This window comes from Aegilops tauschii, chromosome 1 (assembly GCF_002575655.3).
Source record: "Aegilops tauschii subsp. strangulata cultivar AL8/78 chromosome 1, Aet v6.0, whole genome shotgun sequence".
NCBI lineage: Eukaryota > Viridiplantae > Streptophyta > Magnoliopsida > Poales > Poaceae > Aegilops > Aegilops tauschii.
In genome coordinates, this window is record NC_053035.3 from 60614790 (window position 1) to 60632974 (window position 18185).

At 52.0% G+C, this 18185-nt stretch overlaps 1 protein-coding gene and 2 long non-coding RNA genes across 3 annotated transcripts; all 3 read right to left on the reverse strand.

Moving 5' to 3' along the window:
• Positions 1–380: 380 nt before the first annotated feature.
• On the reverse strand, positions 381–3450 carry LOC109736600 (putative serine/threonine-protein kinase-like protein CCR3). The gene has a single exon (XM_020295814.4). It carries the CDS (start codon positions 3220–3222, stop codon positions 667–669), a length of 2556 nt encoding a protein of 851 aa, XP_020151403.1. The 5' UTR covers positions 3223–3450; the 3' UTR covers positions 381–666.
• A 1663-nt stretch (positions 3451–5113) lies between these two features.
• Positions 5114–9472, reverse strand: LOC141041555 (uncharacterized). The gene is made up of 3 exons (XR_012201908.1): positions 8073–9472; positions 6739–6813; positions 5114–5419 (listed from the first exon to the last, which is right to left on the reverse strand). It is a non-coding gene; the product is annotated as an uncharacterized lncRNA (long non-coding RNA).
• Positions 9473–12883: 3411 nt separating this feature from the next.
• Positions 12884–16253, reverse strand: LOC141041554 (uncharacterized). Its single transcript, XR_012201907.1, has 3 exons — positions 15828–16253; positions 14497–14568; positions 12884–13171 (listed from the first exon to the last, which is right to left on the reverse strand). It is a non-coding gene; the product is annotated as an uncharacterized lncRNA (long non-coding RNA).
• Positions 16254–18185: the final 1932 nt, after the last annotated feature.

Below are 18185 nucleotides of genomic sequence, written 5' to 3' on the forward strand. Positions count from 1 at the left end.
GGTAGACCCAAAATCACACCAAACTTGCTCGCTGGCAGGAAGCAGCCCGGAACCACTTCTGGGCGAACCCCCGATTGACCGACGAGCGATGCGTCTGCGTCTGCGTATGGGTTGGAATAAAGAAATTTGACCGCTCCATACTCCTGAGACCGGAGACCAAAAGCGAAGAAGAGAAAACGGGGCGGGAGACGGCGCTTTGATCTGTTCAAACTCCAAAGATGCTCGACGATGATGATCAAGATTGATTCTTCCTTCCGGAATGCCCGAAAGCTGCTTGGAACGCAATGATTCTGCTGGAATCCCACCAGAGTGGTTTTGGAACGCAGATGATGGTGTTCACATTATCGTGTTGGGACTGATGCCTCAAAAGCAGATGATGGTTGAGAACCTGGAAATTTTTCTCATGCATGTTCCAAACCAGGGGAGAGAAGAGATCAGTTCAATACGATCATGTACATCCACCAAGAACAAAATGTGTGAGATGAGCGAGATAATCACAGCACAGATCACACACACAGAGAGAGACCTCTCCGGTTCCAAAATCTACCCTCAAATCAAAAATCAATGAACTAACAAACGGATTACGATCCAAGGACCTCGCCTCCTCCTTCCCGGGCTAATCACAATTTGAAACTCCTGGATTCGAATTTTCACGAAGGGATTTAGCTACTCCGCGAGCCGTCCCGACAGCTCCATGGACGTCATGGAGAGGCTGGCGCTGGACGAGCTGTTGCCGAAGCCGCCGCCCGTGGTGGTGCCGCCGGCGCCGCGGCTGCCGCCCGCGCTGCCCTCGCAGAGCGCGAACGCCGTCTCTAGGTTGGCCACGATGTCGGCCATCGCCGGCCGGTCCTTGCCCTCGAGCCGCACGCAGTGCACGGCCGTGTACGCCACCAGCTCGACGGCCTCGGCCTCGTGCGGCGAGGGCTCCGGCGCGCGCCCGTCCAGCACCTTGCCGAGCTCCCCGGCCACGATGCTCGGCTGCGCGTAGTCCACCACGCTCACGGGGCTCCCGCCCTCGGCCTCCTTGAAGATGGCGCGCTTCCCCGTTAGCGTCTCCAGCATCACCACGCCGAAGCCGTACACGTCGCTCTTCACGGTGAGGTGGTGCAGGCCGTAGTACTCCGGGTCCATGTACCCCACCGTGCCGGCGGCCTTCATGGACAGGTGCTGCTGCGGCGCCTGCGCGCCGCCCGCCTCCTCCGTCTCCGGCGGGCCCATCAGCGACAGCCCGAAGTCCGACACGCGCGCCACCCACCCGCCGTCCAGCAGGATGTTGGACGACTTGATGTCGCGGTGGATGATGGGCGGCACGGCGTACGAGTGCAGGTACTCGATGCCCCGCGACGCGTCCAGCAGGATCTTGATGCGCAGCTTCCACGACGACACCACCGGCGACGCCGCGTCGGCGTCGGCGCCGCCGCCCTTGGGGTGGAGGTGGTCGTAGAGCGCGCCGTTCTTCATGTACTCGTACACCAGCAGCCGCTCGTCGTTCTCCTCGCAGTAGCCCACCAGGCCGACCAGGTGCTTGTGGTGGAGGCGGGAGAGGAAGGCCAGCTCCGACCGGAACGCGCTCTCCTTCTCCTGGAACTTGCGCGCCATTGGCCCTGACGCCTCGCCGCGCTTGATGGCAACCTCGCGCCCGTCGGGGAGCTTGCCCCGGTAAACAGTGCCGAAGCTTCCCGCGCCGATCTTGGCCTCCGGTGCGAAGCCGTTCGTCGCCGTCGCCAGCTGCGCGAACGTGTACTCCTCGGTGTGCTCCTTGAAGTTGAAGGACGACGGCCCGCTGCGCTGCCGCGTCATGGCGCGGGAGAGCTGCCGCCGGAAGAGGCCACGCGCCCGTGACCCGTTCGGCGAGCCGTAGGGGCTCGCCACGGCGCCGACTCCGACGCCGACGGCACCGACGTTATCCGCCGCCGCAGCGGGCGCGTTGCTGGCGATATTGGGCTGGACGGAGTTGTGGATCCTCTTGTGGCTGCAGAAGCCGAAGACGAAGCAGTAGATGATAGAGCAGATGCCAGCGAAGACGCCGACCGCGCCGACGACGGCGAAGGCGATCCAGACTTTGGACACTGGCTTTGTAGCCGTGGTTGGTGACTGAGGAGGCGACGCCGGTGCCGGCGGCGGCGTCGAGTTGTCGCACAGCCTATTGCAGATAACGCCGCCGCCCGCGCCCGCGCTCGCGCAGAGCTCTCCGGACCGAGGGTAAACGCCGCATTCGCACGAGGACTCGTTGCGGACGCAGGAGCCGGGGAGAATCGCGGGCAACGGCACCATCACCGCCTCGTTGTCCACCACCGACGAGGTCGACGACCAGCACTGCACGGTGAAGTTGGCGGTGACGAGGCCGCACGTGAGGTTGCCACCGGCGACGAGGAACTCGAACGCCGTCCCGAAGGCCGGGTAGTACATGGTGGGGGTCGGTCCCGCGAGGTTCCAGCACACGGCGGTGCGGTTAGGCCGCCGGAGCCCGCAGGCGTGGGAGTCGCCGACGGCGAGCCCGTGCGGGTAGATGTCGTTCTGCGGGAGCTTGTCAACAAAGCCAGAGCAGAGCACGGCGCCGGTGGCCGACACCACGCCGCACGCGCGGGAGCCCCCCGCGGCGAGGGACGACACGGAGACGTTGGCGAAGGCCGCCTGCACGTCGCTACCCCGCAGGCCCCAGCATCGGACCGCGGAGGAGGAGTTGCCGGTCTGGAGCGCGCAGGTGAAGCCGTCGCCGGAGACGAGGGAGCCGAACGCGCCGAGGGCCAGCTCCGGGAACTGGCCAGACCCCCTCCTCCACCATCGGATCCCGCGCGCCTGCCCGTCGTACGCCGCGACGTGGTCGGCCCCGACGGCGAGGTCCGAGAGCGGGGCAGGGCCCCTGTACACCCGCCTGAGCTGCCCCGGCGCGGCCGGCGCCCAGCAGAAGAGCGCCCCCGGTGCGCCGCCGCCGCCTGGGACCGCGCCGACGCCGCAGAGGAACCCCGCGCCGCCCGAGACCTGCGAGAAGACGAGCTGCGGCGCGACGGGGGAGGCGGAGGCGTTGTAGGCCGACGAGCCGGCTGTGGCCGCGACGCAGTAGACGGTGCCGTTGTCGGCGGCGACGCCGCAGACGGCGGAGCCCCCCGCGACGGCGAGCGTGGAGGCCGCGACCTCCGCGTGCGCGAGCAGCAGCAGCAGGAGGAGGAAGGGGAGGAGGAGCGCCGCGGCGAGCTGGGGTATGGACTGCGCGCGGGTCATTGGAGGGAGAGCGTGACGGCGGCGGCCGTCATCTGCGAGGCGCTGGGCGGCGGCGCGCACGAGGGGGCGGAGGCGGTGACGGTGGCGGGAGTAGGAGCGGAGCAGAGGATCAGAGGATCAGAGGACGGGGCGGGGGCGCGGACGGACGGATTAAATTAGAGCCCGTGGAAAAGGTAAAAGGGCGGGCGGGACGCGGCGGGGTTGGGGAGGAGTGGACGGGGGTGACCGCGTCGGGGTTTCCGTTCCGTTTGGATGTCTTTCTTCTTTCTGCTCGCGTTTCCACTGCTGCGATGGTGGCTCGCGGCGGCGGCGGCTTCCTGGTGGCCCGGCGTACACGTGTTTTTGGACCGGAGGCGGGGGACGCGGCGCGGTCTGACTCTGCGACCACGGTCGGCCGGGCGTGGCGGACAGCCGGAGCACGCGCCTCTGCGGCTGGCTGCTGGCTGCTGGTGCCTGGACTAACCCGTGAAGTAAGAAAAAACGACAGCGTCTCAGATGGGATTCCGTTTCCAATTACCGGCGCCCAAGAGGAATATCGGTACGGACCAACACGGGATTATAGATTTACAGTGGAGTGGTTCTGTGCCAGCACTAAACAGCACATTTCTTAAGCGAAATGCTAACACAACAATGGTGTGAGTACAAATCAACATCTCTGATCTCTCCCGATGTTGAGAACGGTCGGAGCTTCAAGTGAGCGCTGCTGGCGAGCTTTTGACGGCACCGAGACGGTTTCACCGGTCCCGACTTGCTCTTCTTTCTATCTATCAGCAACCTCACTTCCTCGTACCCTGTTGACGATTCAAGACTCGGAAGAGAACGGTCAACTTTAAAGGCGTGTTGTAGGGACTGTACCGTGTCCGGGTGAAAAGTGAAAGCGTGTCTCTGGCCGGACACGGTACATGCACGTGGAACAAAAATGTACTGCCAGTACCGCAGTACCCTGTATTTATAGCACACACAAACGTGCCTTGCAATTGTGAACGGACGGAACAATGTTATGGATCCTGTATGTATATTTAACACAATGAAAGTGGCATACAGTTATGAACGGACGGAACAGTGTTACGCCGATACTGTTTACAAATATGGTGCCTATTAGATCCTGTATGCACTACCAGTACTGCAGTAGCCTGTATGGATCCTGTGTTTTAAAGCAAAATGTGGCGTGCAATTATGAACGGACCGCAAAACGTTACGCTGATACTGCTTAGAAGCTCGTACAAATATGCGTACCTATTCATTTGTACTCCCTATGTAAACAAATAAAAGAGCGTTTGAGACAGTGATTTTCAAAAATCACAAACGGACCAACAAGTGTCCTCTGTGCCGCGGCTCTGCTTCTCGATGGTGGCGTGGATTTGGCCGCAGGCTCAACGACAATGCCATTTGTGAGCGTCGTTTCTTTCTTGCGGGTGTCGCATAGGAATCCACTTCTATCCTGATGTGATTCTCGCTCCTCAGCAGCGGTGTTTGATTGGGGGGTGGGGGGGGGGGGGGGGGGGGGTCACCGGCGGCAATGGGCGACACCGCAGTTGGTACCCTCATGTTGATCGTGTGGTCTCTACCGTCGGTTCTTCGATTTACCCCCAAAGCTCAGCCCAATTCTATGATATTTTGTGACCGTCGATGGTGATGTGGTGACTATCGTGCTCTTGGTACAGTCTGTGGTACAGTCTGGGTTAATTGCACCCTTCGGCGATGCATATGGCTAAGCTCACCTCACAAAGTGACTAGGGTTGCTGTCCCTATAGCGGAGCTCTTGGTCAACAGTCGTGTTGTTCGGTGGGATGTTGGTTGTGACGCCCCCGATTCAATCGTACACTAATCATGCACACAAACGTGTACGATCAAGATCAGGGGCTCACGGGAAGATATCACAACACAACTCTAAAACATAAATAAGTCATACAAGCATCATAATACAAGTCAGGGGCCTCGAGGGCTCGAATACTAGTGCTCGATCATAGACGAGTCAGCGGAAGCAACAATATCTGAGTACAAATATAAGTTAAACAAGTTTGCCTTAAGAAGGCTAGCACAAATTGGGATATAGATCGAAAGAGGCGCAGGCCTCCTGCCTGGGATCCTCCTAACTACTCCTGGTCGTCGTCAGCGGGCTGCACGTAGTAGTAGGCACCTCCGGTGTAGTAGGAGTCGTCGTCGACGGTGGCGTCTGGCTCCTGGGCTCCAGCATCTGGTTGCGACAACCAGGTAGAAAGGAAAGGGGGAAAAGAGGGAGAAAAGCAACCGTGAGTACTCATCTAAAGTACTCGCAAGCAAGGAGCCACACTACATATGCATGGGTATATGTGTAAAAGGCCATATCGGTGGACTGAACTGCAGAATGCCAGAATAAGAGGGGGATAGCTAATCCTGTCGAAGACTACGCTTCTGGCCACCTCCATCTTGCAGCATGTAGGAGAGAGTAGATGGTAAGTTCACCAAGTAGCATCGTATAGCATAATCCTACCCGGCGATCCCCTCCTCGTCGCACTGTTAGAGAGCGATCGCCGGGTTATATCTGGCACTTGGAAGGGTGTGTTTTATTAAGTATCCGGTTCTAGTTGTCATAAGGTCAAGGTACAACTCCGGGTCGTCCTTTTACCGAGGGACACGGCTATTCGAATAGATAAACTTCCCTGCAGGGGTGCACCACATAACCCAACACGCTCGATCTCATTTGGCCGGACACAATTTTCTGGGTCATGCCCGGCCGCGGAAGATCAACACATCGCAGCCCTACCTAGGCACAACAGAGAGGTCAGCACGCCGGTCTAAATCCTATACGTGCAGGGGTCTGGGCCCATCGCCCATTGCACACCTGCACGTTGCGTACGCGGCCGGAGAGCAGACCTAGCAACCTCCATTTCAAAGGAAGTCACGTTACGCGGTCCAACCCGGCGCACGCCGCTCAGTCGCTAACGTCACGAAGGCTTCGGCTGATACCACGACGATGAGTGCCCATAACTGTTCCCGCGTAGTTGGTTAGTGCGTATAGACCAAATGGCCAGACTCAGATCAAATACCAAGATCTCGTTAAGCGTGTTAATTGATGTAACCACGGACACCGACCAGGGCCAGGCCCACCTCTCACCTAGGCGGTCTCAACCTGCCCTGTCGCTCCGCCACAAAGATCCACCCAGAGGGCCGTCGGGACAAAGGTCCTTTCAGCCCCCAATCCGTGAATCACTCGCGGGTGCTCCACGAGCCGACCCGACTTTAGTCACCACATGTATAATGTATAAAGTATATATTATAAACCCGTGATCACCTCCCAAGTGATCACAGCCCGATAGTATAGCACAGCAGACGGACAAGAATGTAGGGCCACTGATGGAAAACTAGCATCCTATACTAAGCATGTAGGATTGCAGGTAAAGGTAACAACAGTAGTGGCAAAGACAAGCTATGCAGCAGAATAGGATTAACGGAAAGCAGTAACATGCTACACTACTCTAATGCAAGCAGTATAGAGAAGAATAGGCGATATCTGGTGATCAAGGGGGGGCTTGCCTGGTTGCTCTGGCAAGAAGGAGGGGTCGTCAACACCGTAGTCGTACTCGGTGGCATCAGCGCCGGTCTCGGGGTCTACCGGAGAAGAAGAGGGGGGAAGAAACAGTAAATACAGAGCAAACAAAGCATCACAAAACATAACGAGGCAATACACGGTGCTAGGTATGCTCTAACGCGGTACTAGGCGATGCCAGCGAAGGGGGGAAACATCCGGGAAAGTATCCCCGAAGTTTCGCGTTTTCGGACAGATGAACCGGAGGAGAAAAGTTGCGTGTTCGCTATGCTAGGGATGTGTGGCGGACGAACAGACCGCGTGTTCGGATTCGTCACGTCGTTCTGAGCAACTTTCATGTACAAAGTATTTTCATCCGAGTTACGTATGATTTTATATTAATTTTCAAAGTTTTAATCAATTTCTAGAATTCCTGAAATTATTACTAATTTCAAATTTACTTGAATACATGCTAAGTGCACACATGAATTCCTACCCAGAGTGTATGACAAGTGGGGCCAGAAAGTCAGCATAGTCAAAGTTGACTGGGTCAAAAAGTGGGCAGTGTTAAGGGCCCACATGTCAGGATTTTAACAATTTCTAAATGGATTTACTTAATCTAATTAGAGGGGTCCCACATGTCATTTGCTATAGACTAAGTTAACACTAATATAATCCTAAACTAACTTTTAATTAGGCTCTTAACTAATTGGGCTGGCCCACTATGTGGCTGTGCATCACGCACAAGCACACACAGGTGCACGACCATGGCTAGCAAAAAGGCAACGGCTTCAGCTAAGTATTAGCAGTGGCAGTAACAAGAGCAGCTCCAGCGGCAGGACGAGCAGCAACAGGGGAAGGAGCGCAGCAGCAGTAGAGCAAGCAGCGGCATGTAGAGGAGCGTAGCAGCCGCGGCAAGGCAGCACGCAGTAGCAGCGGCAGCTAGCAGGAGCAGGGGCGCGGGCCGGGCAGACGCGAGCGCGTGGCCTGGGACGGACAGTGGCGCGGGGGAGCACGGCTACGGGCGCAGCGAGCACGCGCGGGAGCTCGGCCGGACGCAGGGTACGGCGCGGGCGGGGTGGCCAAGGGTGACAGGAGCAGAGTTTCAGACGCGGTGACGGCGAGCGCGGCATCGGCACTCCAGTGGCCATTTGGCCCGGGGGTTTGGTCCTACAGGACGAGCGCGACGCTCCGCGCCCGAAGGTGCAAGAAGAACGAGCACCTACGTCTGGTGACGGCGGCGGCAGCGAAGCCGAGCGGAGGTCGGAGCATGGCTACGGTGGTTGTTCGCTACGAGGCACATGCGGTAGCAGGGAGATGGGGAAAAGATGGTGGTGCTCACAGTGATGACGGGGGCAAGCTCGGGGAGGTGCAGGGGTGGTTGAAGAGGAGCTGACGGCGACGAATCCGGCGATGATGCGGCGGTGGCTGAAGGCGGAGAAGAACTCAATCCCGACGGTGCGGCGGAGTTGAGGTCGAGATGGTTCGCGTAGAGGACGTAGACGACGGAGGTGGAGCTCCCGAGCAACTCTAGGGGGCGGGGGAACGACGGTGGCCACGGGATTTGACGACGGCGCACACCGGCTCCTCACAGGCGAGCTCCAGATCGAGGGGAAAAGAGGCGAGGTGGAGGAGGGGGATAGTGGCTAGGGTTTTACCGGGGGTCACGGGTCGGCCTTGTAGGAGCGGGGGAGCCGGCCGATGGCCGCCACGCAGGGCTCGGCTCGCCATGGCCAGGGGATATGCGCCACGACCCCCATGCCTCCCTGTAGCAGAGGAAGGGGACGAGGGGGTGGGCTGGGCTGGGCCTCTTTCTCTTTTTTTCGGCTTGTTGGGCAAGTGGTCCGTTAGTTTTACTGTAGCTCAACTACCGGGGTGTTACAAATCTCCTCCACTACAAGAAATCTCGTCCCGAGATTTTAAGTGGTGGAGTAAAGGGGAAAGTCTTGGTTACGAAATTCTATCGGTTCTTCTTGGTCTTGGTTGCTCTTCCTGAAGTAGTTGATCCTCTTTGTTGATGTCTTTATTTCTCTGCTTTAGGTCATCATGATGAAGTCGGCATCCTTTCTTCGGAAACCCATAGTACTTACAAAAGAATAAAGGGTGGTTATCCCGGAAGAACGGACCTCTGCAAAGTTGACTACCTGGTAGCTAACATCGGGGGAGGTGGCGGAAAGCAACTCTTGAACTGAAACTTAAGAAAATTTCGAGAGCAAAGTAAGAAGGTAACATGAGAAGTTTAAGCGGGTAGGCAATCGTTCGATGCCTGAGCAAAGTGTGAGAGGGGTCTAGAGCAACGAGAATAAGTATTGCGTCTGATACCAAAGTAGATTACTAGGAAGATGACCCATGAATTACATACGAAATCAAGCCCGAGGGATAACTTTGGCAACATGGGTGTATAGGTGAGTCAGGTTTCAATCATGTGGAACTGTGGGTTATGGGCCCACCATGTGGTTAAAAGTAGGAAGGGCGTTGACATCTTGCACGGTCATGATAGCAAGACATGTCAGAGTGTAGCCTATCAGTTATGTCGACAACAATGTCGGTACCAAGGGCGAGGGATGAAGAGAACCATTTTCCTGCTCGTTGAACGAGGCGGAGCATTAGGCAAAGTTCTCGTCCATCGGTGGCTACCGGAATGTCATCAACAATAGTAACAGGGTCTTGCTGACAGAGTTGTACACCGAAGTGTTTGCACAAGCAGGGAATTATTACTGCTTATATCATATATATATATATATATCACAATAAGGGTTTAAACAAACCAATGGAAAGGGAAAAGTGTCCATCAGATTAAATCAGAACAATGGAAAGAAAATGTGTTTAAACACATATTTCAGGGGTATATCCTTCCCAAGAACAATCAGAGCATGATATCCATGACAGGATATATCATAGAAAACCATTTAGGTAAGGGGAGAGGAAGTTCATGACATTACCCAAACAACGGTGTTAGGATAATTGATAAAGAAAATTATAGCATTGTGCTTCAAATGTTCTTATTGAAAATCGGAGTAGCACAGACATGCTTCAAGATAGCATCAACATGGTCTTCAAGCAAAGGTCAAACTTTGGATACAAAGGATCCATCGGAAACAACTTATAGAATAAGTCTTACAATTTCCTCATGTGAAAATGGTTAATCTTACCAAAAGAGATACTGTAATAATAGGTCTTCCAGCCAGGTGTGCTAGGCAATCACCTTACCGGGAGATATAAAAACCAATGTTAAAACTCTTGGAAATATGTTCCAACCATCATATCTGACCGGGATTCAGATCTGATTGGTGTCAGGATAACTCAGACTCAGGATGCCTGAGATGAGAGGTGCAACACAAATTGACGGGATGGCATTGTAAGATTCTCGGGAAATGAACTATGGAAGCGAGTTGCGAAACAAGAGTTCATCAGTAAACCAAGGAGAGGATGAGGGGGTGGCTGATGGACTCAGCGACAATTCCTCGAGATTTCCAAAAAGATGGATTTCCACAATCATGTGAACAAGGAGATAACATTTGTCAGATCAAATGATATAATGATGTATGCCTGAGGAAAACATACGCAAGTAAACATTGGTTGAAAGGTACACCCGAAATATGGGCTAGGTTGCACGACCAACGTCGAAATGGCGATTGAGCAACCAACACTCTAAATTGGAATTATTGTCCAATAACTCTGAAGCAATAGGGTTGCTAGAGATATTAAATTCGCACAACAAAGTTCACTCAACACGGGGACCAAGAAAAGAATGGTGATGGCGAGAAGCATCACTGTATCACGAATTCTTAAAAGGTGGTGAAATTCTCACAACATTAATTACATAAGAGATGGTAATGTTCCAAGGTAAAGAAGAACAATTGCTGGATAGCAAGGAACTCAAGGTATAACACCAAACATGAACAAGTTTGTGTTGGTGGGAAGGCAATAAAGTGGTCGATGATAATACAATTCACCGAGGGCAAGGATGGTATTTCACATCATGAATTTGACTGATATCCTGGAAGAGCTCAGAATGTTGATGATGATCATGACACAATGGTCGGGAGACTTCATGAAGATGTAATCAATCGGTGATGACATCAAGTCAAAGAAATGATGAAGCGAATGGCTATTGGAACCATGGGTACGACACAAACTCGAAATCAAGTTTGTTGTTCAAGGAGAAATGATATGACGAGGAAAATCGACGTAAGATTAGCTCACCGTTGAAATTTGTGCTCCGGGAAGGACCAGGTAGCACAGTTAAAATCAGCACGGTAATGATATAGCCAATCAGGCTAGGAATGACTTGAAGGATTATTAAACTCATAAGCAACAAAAATTACTTAGGGTTATCGAACCGGAATGCGGAATCGGTTCACATATCGGTGTTCTCGGTTGACGACAACCCAGAACCCAAGAAAATTGGAATCGGTGAGAAATAACAGTTGATGAAGAACCCATAAGAAGTTATGCAGTTCCATGATATTTTCGAGATACCAGAGTGTAATACTCGATGGTAGATCAAAGTAAAGGTTGGACAGGTGCAAAGATCTGCAGAAGACAAGTACTTCAACTTGTCCGAGAAATGGTATTTAAAGGAGAACATGGCCGGAACCACGATTGCAAAGGGGTCAATTCTCAGATACCATATGATATTATATCAAGGAAACAATTATTATTACAAGAAGCTTTTATGATAGGATCTACATCGTGTCCATGGGCATGAACACAAAGTTCAAGGTCGACTCCCACTTCTCTAATGCATAACCTTTCATTCACTTGTCGCCTTCAACGAAGTTGTGTTGAAATTTTATCTGACATAACAACAGTAGAGTATGACCCGTAGTAGTTTCCGGGTTCACACAGATTAGAAAAGGCATAGGTTCAACCCATTAGGGTCTCTTAGGAACATATACCACAAACATCAGGAGTAAATAACACAAGCTCGAAAGCAGAGCATGGTTGGTCAATCAGAGGATAGGATTTACCAATGGAGAAAGAACTTCCAAAGTGATTGGATATGAAGGACGCTATCGGATAAAATCAGACAAAGGATCCGGTGGTCCTCAAGGGATCTGATGTGAGCATCGGTACTCAATCGGAGGAAGATACAATGCAAGGAGATAAAATTATAGAAACAACCGACTAATTCAATCAAATGCAAAGGAATTATGTTTTCCAAATCAAGAGATCAGAAGCAAACGGCCTGATCAAAGATGGATAAGTTGAATAGGCTTAGGTATACAATCGATGGCAATTTGATTCGGCGAGAACCATCTCATGTTTAAAATTGGCAACTAAGCCAGAAGGGTGAATTCCACGATTCGGTTGAGGATTGCTAGCAACCGCAACATATTGAATCAACAGACTCAAAATGATAATGACAAAGGATGTCAATAAGATTACTAGACTTATGGGATTAATCATAATGCAAGTAGAGCAAAAGGCCCCTGGGGATTTTCGGAAGATCGAATGATATTTTGAAGACTTTTGTGAAACACATGATCAACTGGGGATGAGCGGATACTCGACAAGTGCGAGGATTTATTCGTAGGGGTATTCATGTGGTAAAGAACTGCAAGGCAGTAAGCTCAAAGGATTCTCGGGACAACAGAGAGTATTTCGGGACATCTTGTAATAACAAGATAACGGGGAATGATTGTATGAATGGCAAGTGTATGCAGTTTTCATAGGGGTTGATGGTGGAAGGAAATCGCAAATGCGATGTCACAAAGACTCGAGAGAACATCGTACAATAACTTTGGAATCTTCTAGTACAGCAGGCGATCATCTGAAGTGAGGGGCTCTCCGGGAGAAAGTATTTTCGAGAACCTAAAGTTAGTTTTGTTTTTAGCAAAATCTTTTAACCTGAATAGAAGAGAGCTCAGAGTCCCAGAGTAAAGATCAAGGAGTAAAAGATCCTAATACCACCCAATGACGACGTGGGCCCATGGGCCGCACAGCCATGTTAGTAAAAGTTTTGTAATATCTAGACTCGACTTCGGCCAAGGAGTGTGGAAGGGGGATTCCTACAGGCAGTCGGCTCTGATACCAACTTGTGACGCCCCCGATTCAATCGTACACTAATCATGCACGCAAACGTGTACGATCAAGATCAGGGACTCACGGGAAGATATCACAACACAACTCTAAAACATAAATAAGTCATACAAGCATCATAATACAAGCCAGGGGCCTCGAGGGCTCGAATACTAGTGCTCGATCATAGACGAGTCAGCGGAAGCAACAATATCTGAGTACAGACATAAGTTAAACAAGTTTGCCTTAAGAAGGCTAGCACAAACTGGGATACAGATCGAAAGAGGCGCAGGCCTCCTGCCTGGGATCCTCCTAACTACTCCTGGTCGTCCTCAGCAGGCTGCACGTAGTTGTAGGCACCTCCGGTGTAGTAGGAGTCGTCGTCGATGATGGCGTCTGGCTCCTGGGCTCCAGCATCTGGTTGCGACAATCAGGTAGAAAGGAAAGGGGGAAAAGAGGGAGAAAAGCAACCGTGAGTACTCATCCAAAGTACTCGCAAGCAAGGAGTCACACTACATATGCATGGGTATATGTGTAAAAGGCCATATTGGTGGACTGAACTGCAGAATGCCAGAATAAGAGGGGGATAGCTAATCCTGTCGAAGACTACGCTTCTGGCCACCTCCATCTTGCAGCATGTAGGAGAGAGTAGATGGTAAGTTCACCAAGTAGCATCGTATAGCATAATCCTACCCGACGATCCCCTCCTCGTCGCCCTGTTAGAGAGCGATCACCGGGTTATATCTGGCACTTGGAAGGGTGTGTTTTATTAAGTATCCGGTTCTAGTTGTCATAAGGTCAAGGTACAACTCCGGGTCGTCCTTTTACCGAGGGACACGGCTATTCGAATAGATAAACTTCCCTGCAGGGGTGCACCACATAACCCAACACGCTCGATCCCATTTGGCCGGACACACTTTTCTGGGTCATGCCCAGCCGCGGAAGATCAACACGTCGCGGCCCTACCTAGGCACAACAGAGAGGTCAGCACGCCGGTCTAAATCCTATGCGCGCAGGGGTCTGGGCCCATCGCCCATTGCACACCTGCACGTTGCGTACGCGGCCGGAGAGCAGACCTAGCAACCTCCATTTCAAAGGAAGTCACGTTACGCGGTCCAACCCGGCGCACGCCGCTCAGTCGCTGACGTCACGAAGGCTTCGGCTGATACCACGACGTCGAGTGCCCATGACTGTTCCCGCGTAGTTGGTTAGTGCGTATAGACCAAATGGCTAGACTCAGATCAAATACCAAGATCTCGTTAAGCGTGTTAATTGATGTAACCACGGACACCGACCAGGGCCAGGCCCACCTCTCACCTAGGCGGTCTCAACCTGCCCTGTCGCTCCGCCACAAAGATCCACCCAGAGGGCCGTCGGGACAATGGTCCTTTCAGCCCCCAATCCGTGAATCACTCGCGGGTGCTCCACGAGCCGACCCGACTTTAGTCACCACATGTATAATGTATAAAGTATATAGTATAAACCCGTGATCACCTCCCAAGTGATCACAGCCCGATAGTATAGCACAGCAGACGGACAAGAATGTAGGGCCACTAATGGAAAACTAGCATCCTATACTAAGCATGTAGGATTGCAGGTAAAGGTAACAACAGTAGTGGCAAAGACAGGCTATGCAGCAGAATAGGATTAACGGAAAGCAGTAACATGCTACACTACTCTAATGCAAGCAGTATAGAGAAGAATAGGCGATATCTGATGATCAAGGGGGGGGGGGGGCTTGCCTGGTTGCTCTGGCAAGGAGGGGTCGTCAACACCGTAGTCGTACTCAGTGGCATCAGCGCCAGTCTCGGGGTCTACCGGAGAAGAAGAGGGGGGAAGAAACAGTAAATATGGAGCAAACAAAGCATCACAAAACATAACGAGGCAATACACGGTGCTAGGTATGCCCTAACGCGGTACTAGGCGATGCCGGCGAAGGGGGAAAACATCCGGGAAAGTATCCCCGAAGTTTCGCGTTTTCGGACAGATGAACCGAAGGGGAAAAATTGCGTGTTCGCTATGCTAGGGATGTGTGGCGGACGAACAGACCGCGTGTATGGATTCGTCACGTCGTTCTGAGCAACTTTCATGTACAAAGTATTTTCATCCGAGTTAAGAATGATTTTATATTAATTTTCAAAGGTTTAATCAATTTCTAGAATTCCTGAAATTATTACTAGTTTCGAATTTACTTGAATACATGCTAAGTGCACACATGAATTCCTACCCAGAGTGTATGACAAGTGGGGCCAGAAAGTCAGCATAGTCAAAGTTGACTGGGTCAAAAAGTGAGCAGTGTTAGGGGCCCACATGTCAGGATTTTAACAATTTCTAAATGGATTTACTTAATCTAATTAGAGGGGTCCCACATGTCATTTTCTATAGACTAAGTTAACACTAATATAATCCTAAACTAACTTTTAATTAGGCTCTTAACTAATTGGGCTAGCCCGCTATGTGGCTGTGCATCACGCACAAGCACACACAGGTGCACGACCATGGCTAGCAAAAAGGCAACGGCTTCAGCTAAGTATTAGCAGCGGCAGTAACAAGAGCAGCTCCAGCGGCAGGACGAGCAGCAACAGGGGAAGGAGCGCAGCAGCAGTAGAGCAAGCAACGGCATGTAGAGGAGCGTAGCAGCCGCGGCAAGGCAGCACGCAGTAGCAGCGGCAGCTAGCAGGAGCAGGGGCGCGGGCCGGGCAGACGCGAGCGCGCGGCCTGGGACGGACAGTGGCGCGGGGGAGCACGGCTACGGGCGCAGCGAGCACGCGCGGGAGCTCGGCCGGACGCAGGGTACGGCGCGGGCTGAGTGGCCAAGGGTGACAGGAGGAGAGTTTCAGACGCGGTGACGGCGAGCGCGACATCGGCACTCAGGTGGCCATTTGGCCCGGGGGTTTGGTCCTACAGGACGAGCGCGACGCTCTGCGCCCGAAGGTGCAAGAAGCACGAGCACCTACGTCCGGTGACGGTGGCGGCAGCGAAGCCGAGCGGAGGTCGGAGCATGGCTACGGTGGTTGTTCGCTACGAGGCACATGCGGTAGCAGGGAGATGGGGAAAAGATGGTGGTGCTCACAGTGATGACGGGGGCAAGCTCGCGGAGGTGCAGGGGTGGTCGAAGAGGAGCTGACGGCGACGAATCCGGCGATGTTGTGGCGGTGGCTGAAGGCGGAGAAGAACTCGATCCCGACGGTGCGGCGGAGTTGAGGTCGAGATGGTTCGCGTAGAGGACGTAGACGACGGAGGTGGAGCTCCCGAGCAACTCTAGGGGGCGGGGGAACGACAGTGGCCACGGGATTTTACGACGGCGCACACCGGCTCCTCACAGGTGAGCTCCAGATCGAGGGGAAACGAGGCGAGGTGGAGGAGGGGGATAGTGGCTAGGGTTTTACCGGGGGTCACGGGGTCGGCCTTGTAGGAGCAGGGGAGCCGGCCGATGGCCGCCACGCAGGGCTCGGCTCGCCATGGCCAGGGGATATGCGCCACGACCCCCATGCCTCCCTGTAGCAGAGGAAGGGGACGAGGGGGTGGGCTGGGCCCCTTTCTCTTTTTTTCCGGCTTGTTGGTCCAAGTGGTCCGTTAGTTTTAGGTCTATTGTTTTCTTTTTATTTCTCCTTTTTCTTTTTCTGTTTATTCATTTCGTACTGTTTTATATTAAATTGAGCTAACAAATGATTTAGTTAAATATGCAAGTTAGCACAATAATATTAGGTAAGGTATTGAGTTAGCACCAGTAGTTGCAAATTATTTTGAGAAGCATTCATATTTACTTTAAATTAGAAAGCCCCATATAACTGCTGCTGGAGTAGTTTTAAAGTGCTTAGGGGCATTCTAATATTTTTTAAAATGTTGATTCCCACATGAAAATTAGTTACTGAATATTTGGAACCCATCGAACATTTTTATTTGACAGTTTGAATAAATAAGAATTTATCTTGTTATTCGAAATTTGAATTTGACTCTGATTTTCATCAAGTGGCAAATTGGCTTAACTTAACATGATGACATAGCCCATTAGGGTGAGGTTACTGTAGCTCAACTACCGGGGTGTTACATTGGTGTTGCAAAACCCTTTGATGGTATTGGCAAAACACCTCGGATTGATGAAACGAGATACACTCGTGAGAGATGTCTGTACAATACTGTCTTGCATCAGTACAGTCTTCCGACAATGCCAACAGACACTCGTTGACTTGCATAGGCTCATGATATTTAACCTGCTAATGGATCACTAGTGAGTCAGACATGCGATGTTGCAATTTGTAAAAGTGCGTTTGTGATGCCTTTCGATAACGTCAGCTTTTACTACTTTGGTCCTACAGAGTTTCATCAAGTGCACAAGTTATCTTCTTTATCTTTTCAGTTTGTCCTATTCATTTTTATTGTAGTTTGGTGATGTTCAAATCACTTCATTCTCATGACTGATAACCTTTGGCAAGGGAGGTTAGGACCATGGTCTTGCAACACCTTTGAGCAATATTTCCAATGGCGTTATTCGTCAAAAATGCTTATATTTTGTGTAGAAAAATATAATCAACTATGTTTTCTGCAAAGCCCCTAAACATTAATTTCTGCATGACAATTACATGAATCATATTGTAGCATTTTGTTTATTACCTGAAATTTTTTTTTTGACGGTGCTACGGCGGGCTTACGCCGGTCTGAACCATTTTTATTATAGATAAGAGTAGGATACAACACAACAGGTGCAACAGATTGCACACAACACACACCAGAGAGTTACAGGGAACAACAGAGACACAAGAAGAAGAACCAGAAGTGAGTGAGACACAGCCAACATCAAGAACTGAGCACCTAGGCAGACCGAGAAGAGCAGGAGCTAGCTTTGTTGGATCAGTCGAAAGGAGATCCGCCACCGAGAAGACGTAGAGAAGAAGTCACCAGCTGCTTTGCGATCACTCAGCACCTTGAAGAGCTAGGAGAGTCACAACCACCATCGAAGGGCCTCCCACTGCCTAGGCACGTCACGACAAAGAGCGTCATAGACCGTGCCGAAGGGCACTGATCCGCCGAGACAGCCCTGCACCTCCTCTAGGCCACACCATGGCCACCATCACAAATAGAGGGATCCAAAGCACAACAAGGCAACAAAACCTCATGCGCCGTCGAAGGGCACCGAAACCCGAGACCTCACCGCCGCCACGAGCCCCCAAGAGAAAGGTCCACCCTCAGAACGACCAAGGCGCCGGTCGCTACCATATTACCTGAATTTTTATTTCTACACAATTAAAATAAATTACAACTTCTACAAGAAAAATAATACCTGAAATGTTTCTAAGTTCTAAACATAAAAAAAACTAGACCAGTAGGAAGAGAAGTCCCTATTGGTTATTTTAATGAAGATGATAATGTGAGACAGCAACGTCCAAACCGAGGCTCGAACCCGCGTCGGCCATGAGACACAGCCGCTCGC

Coding starts and splice junctions, on each gene's coding strand:
- LOC109736600 (XM_020295814.4), bottom strand. CDS start 3,222: ATGACCCGCGCGCAGTCCATACCCCAGCTCGCCGCGGCGCTCCTCCTC.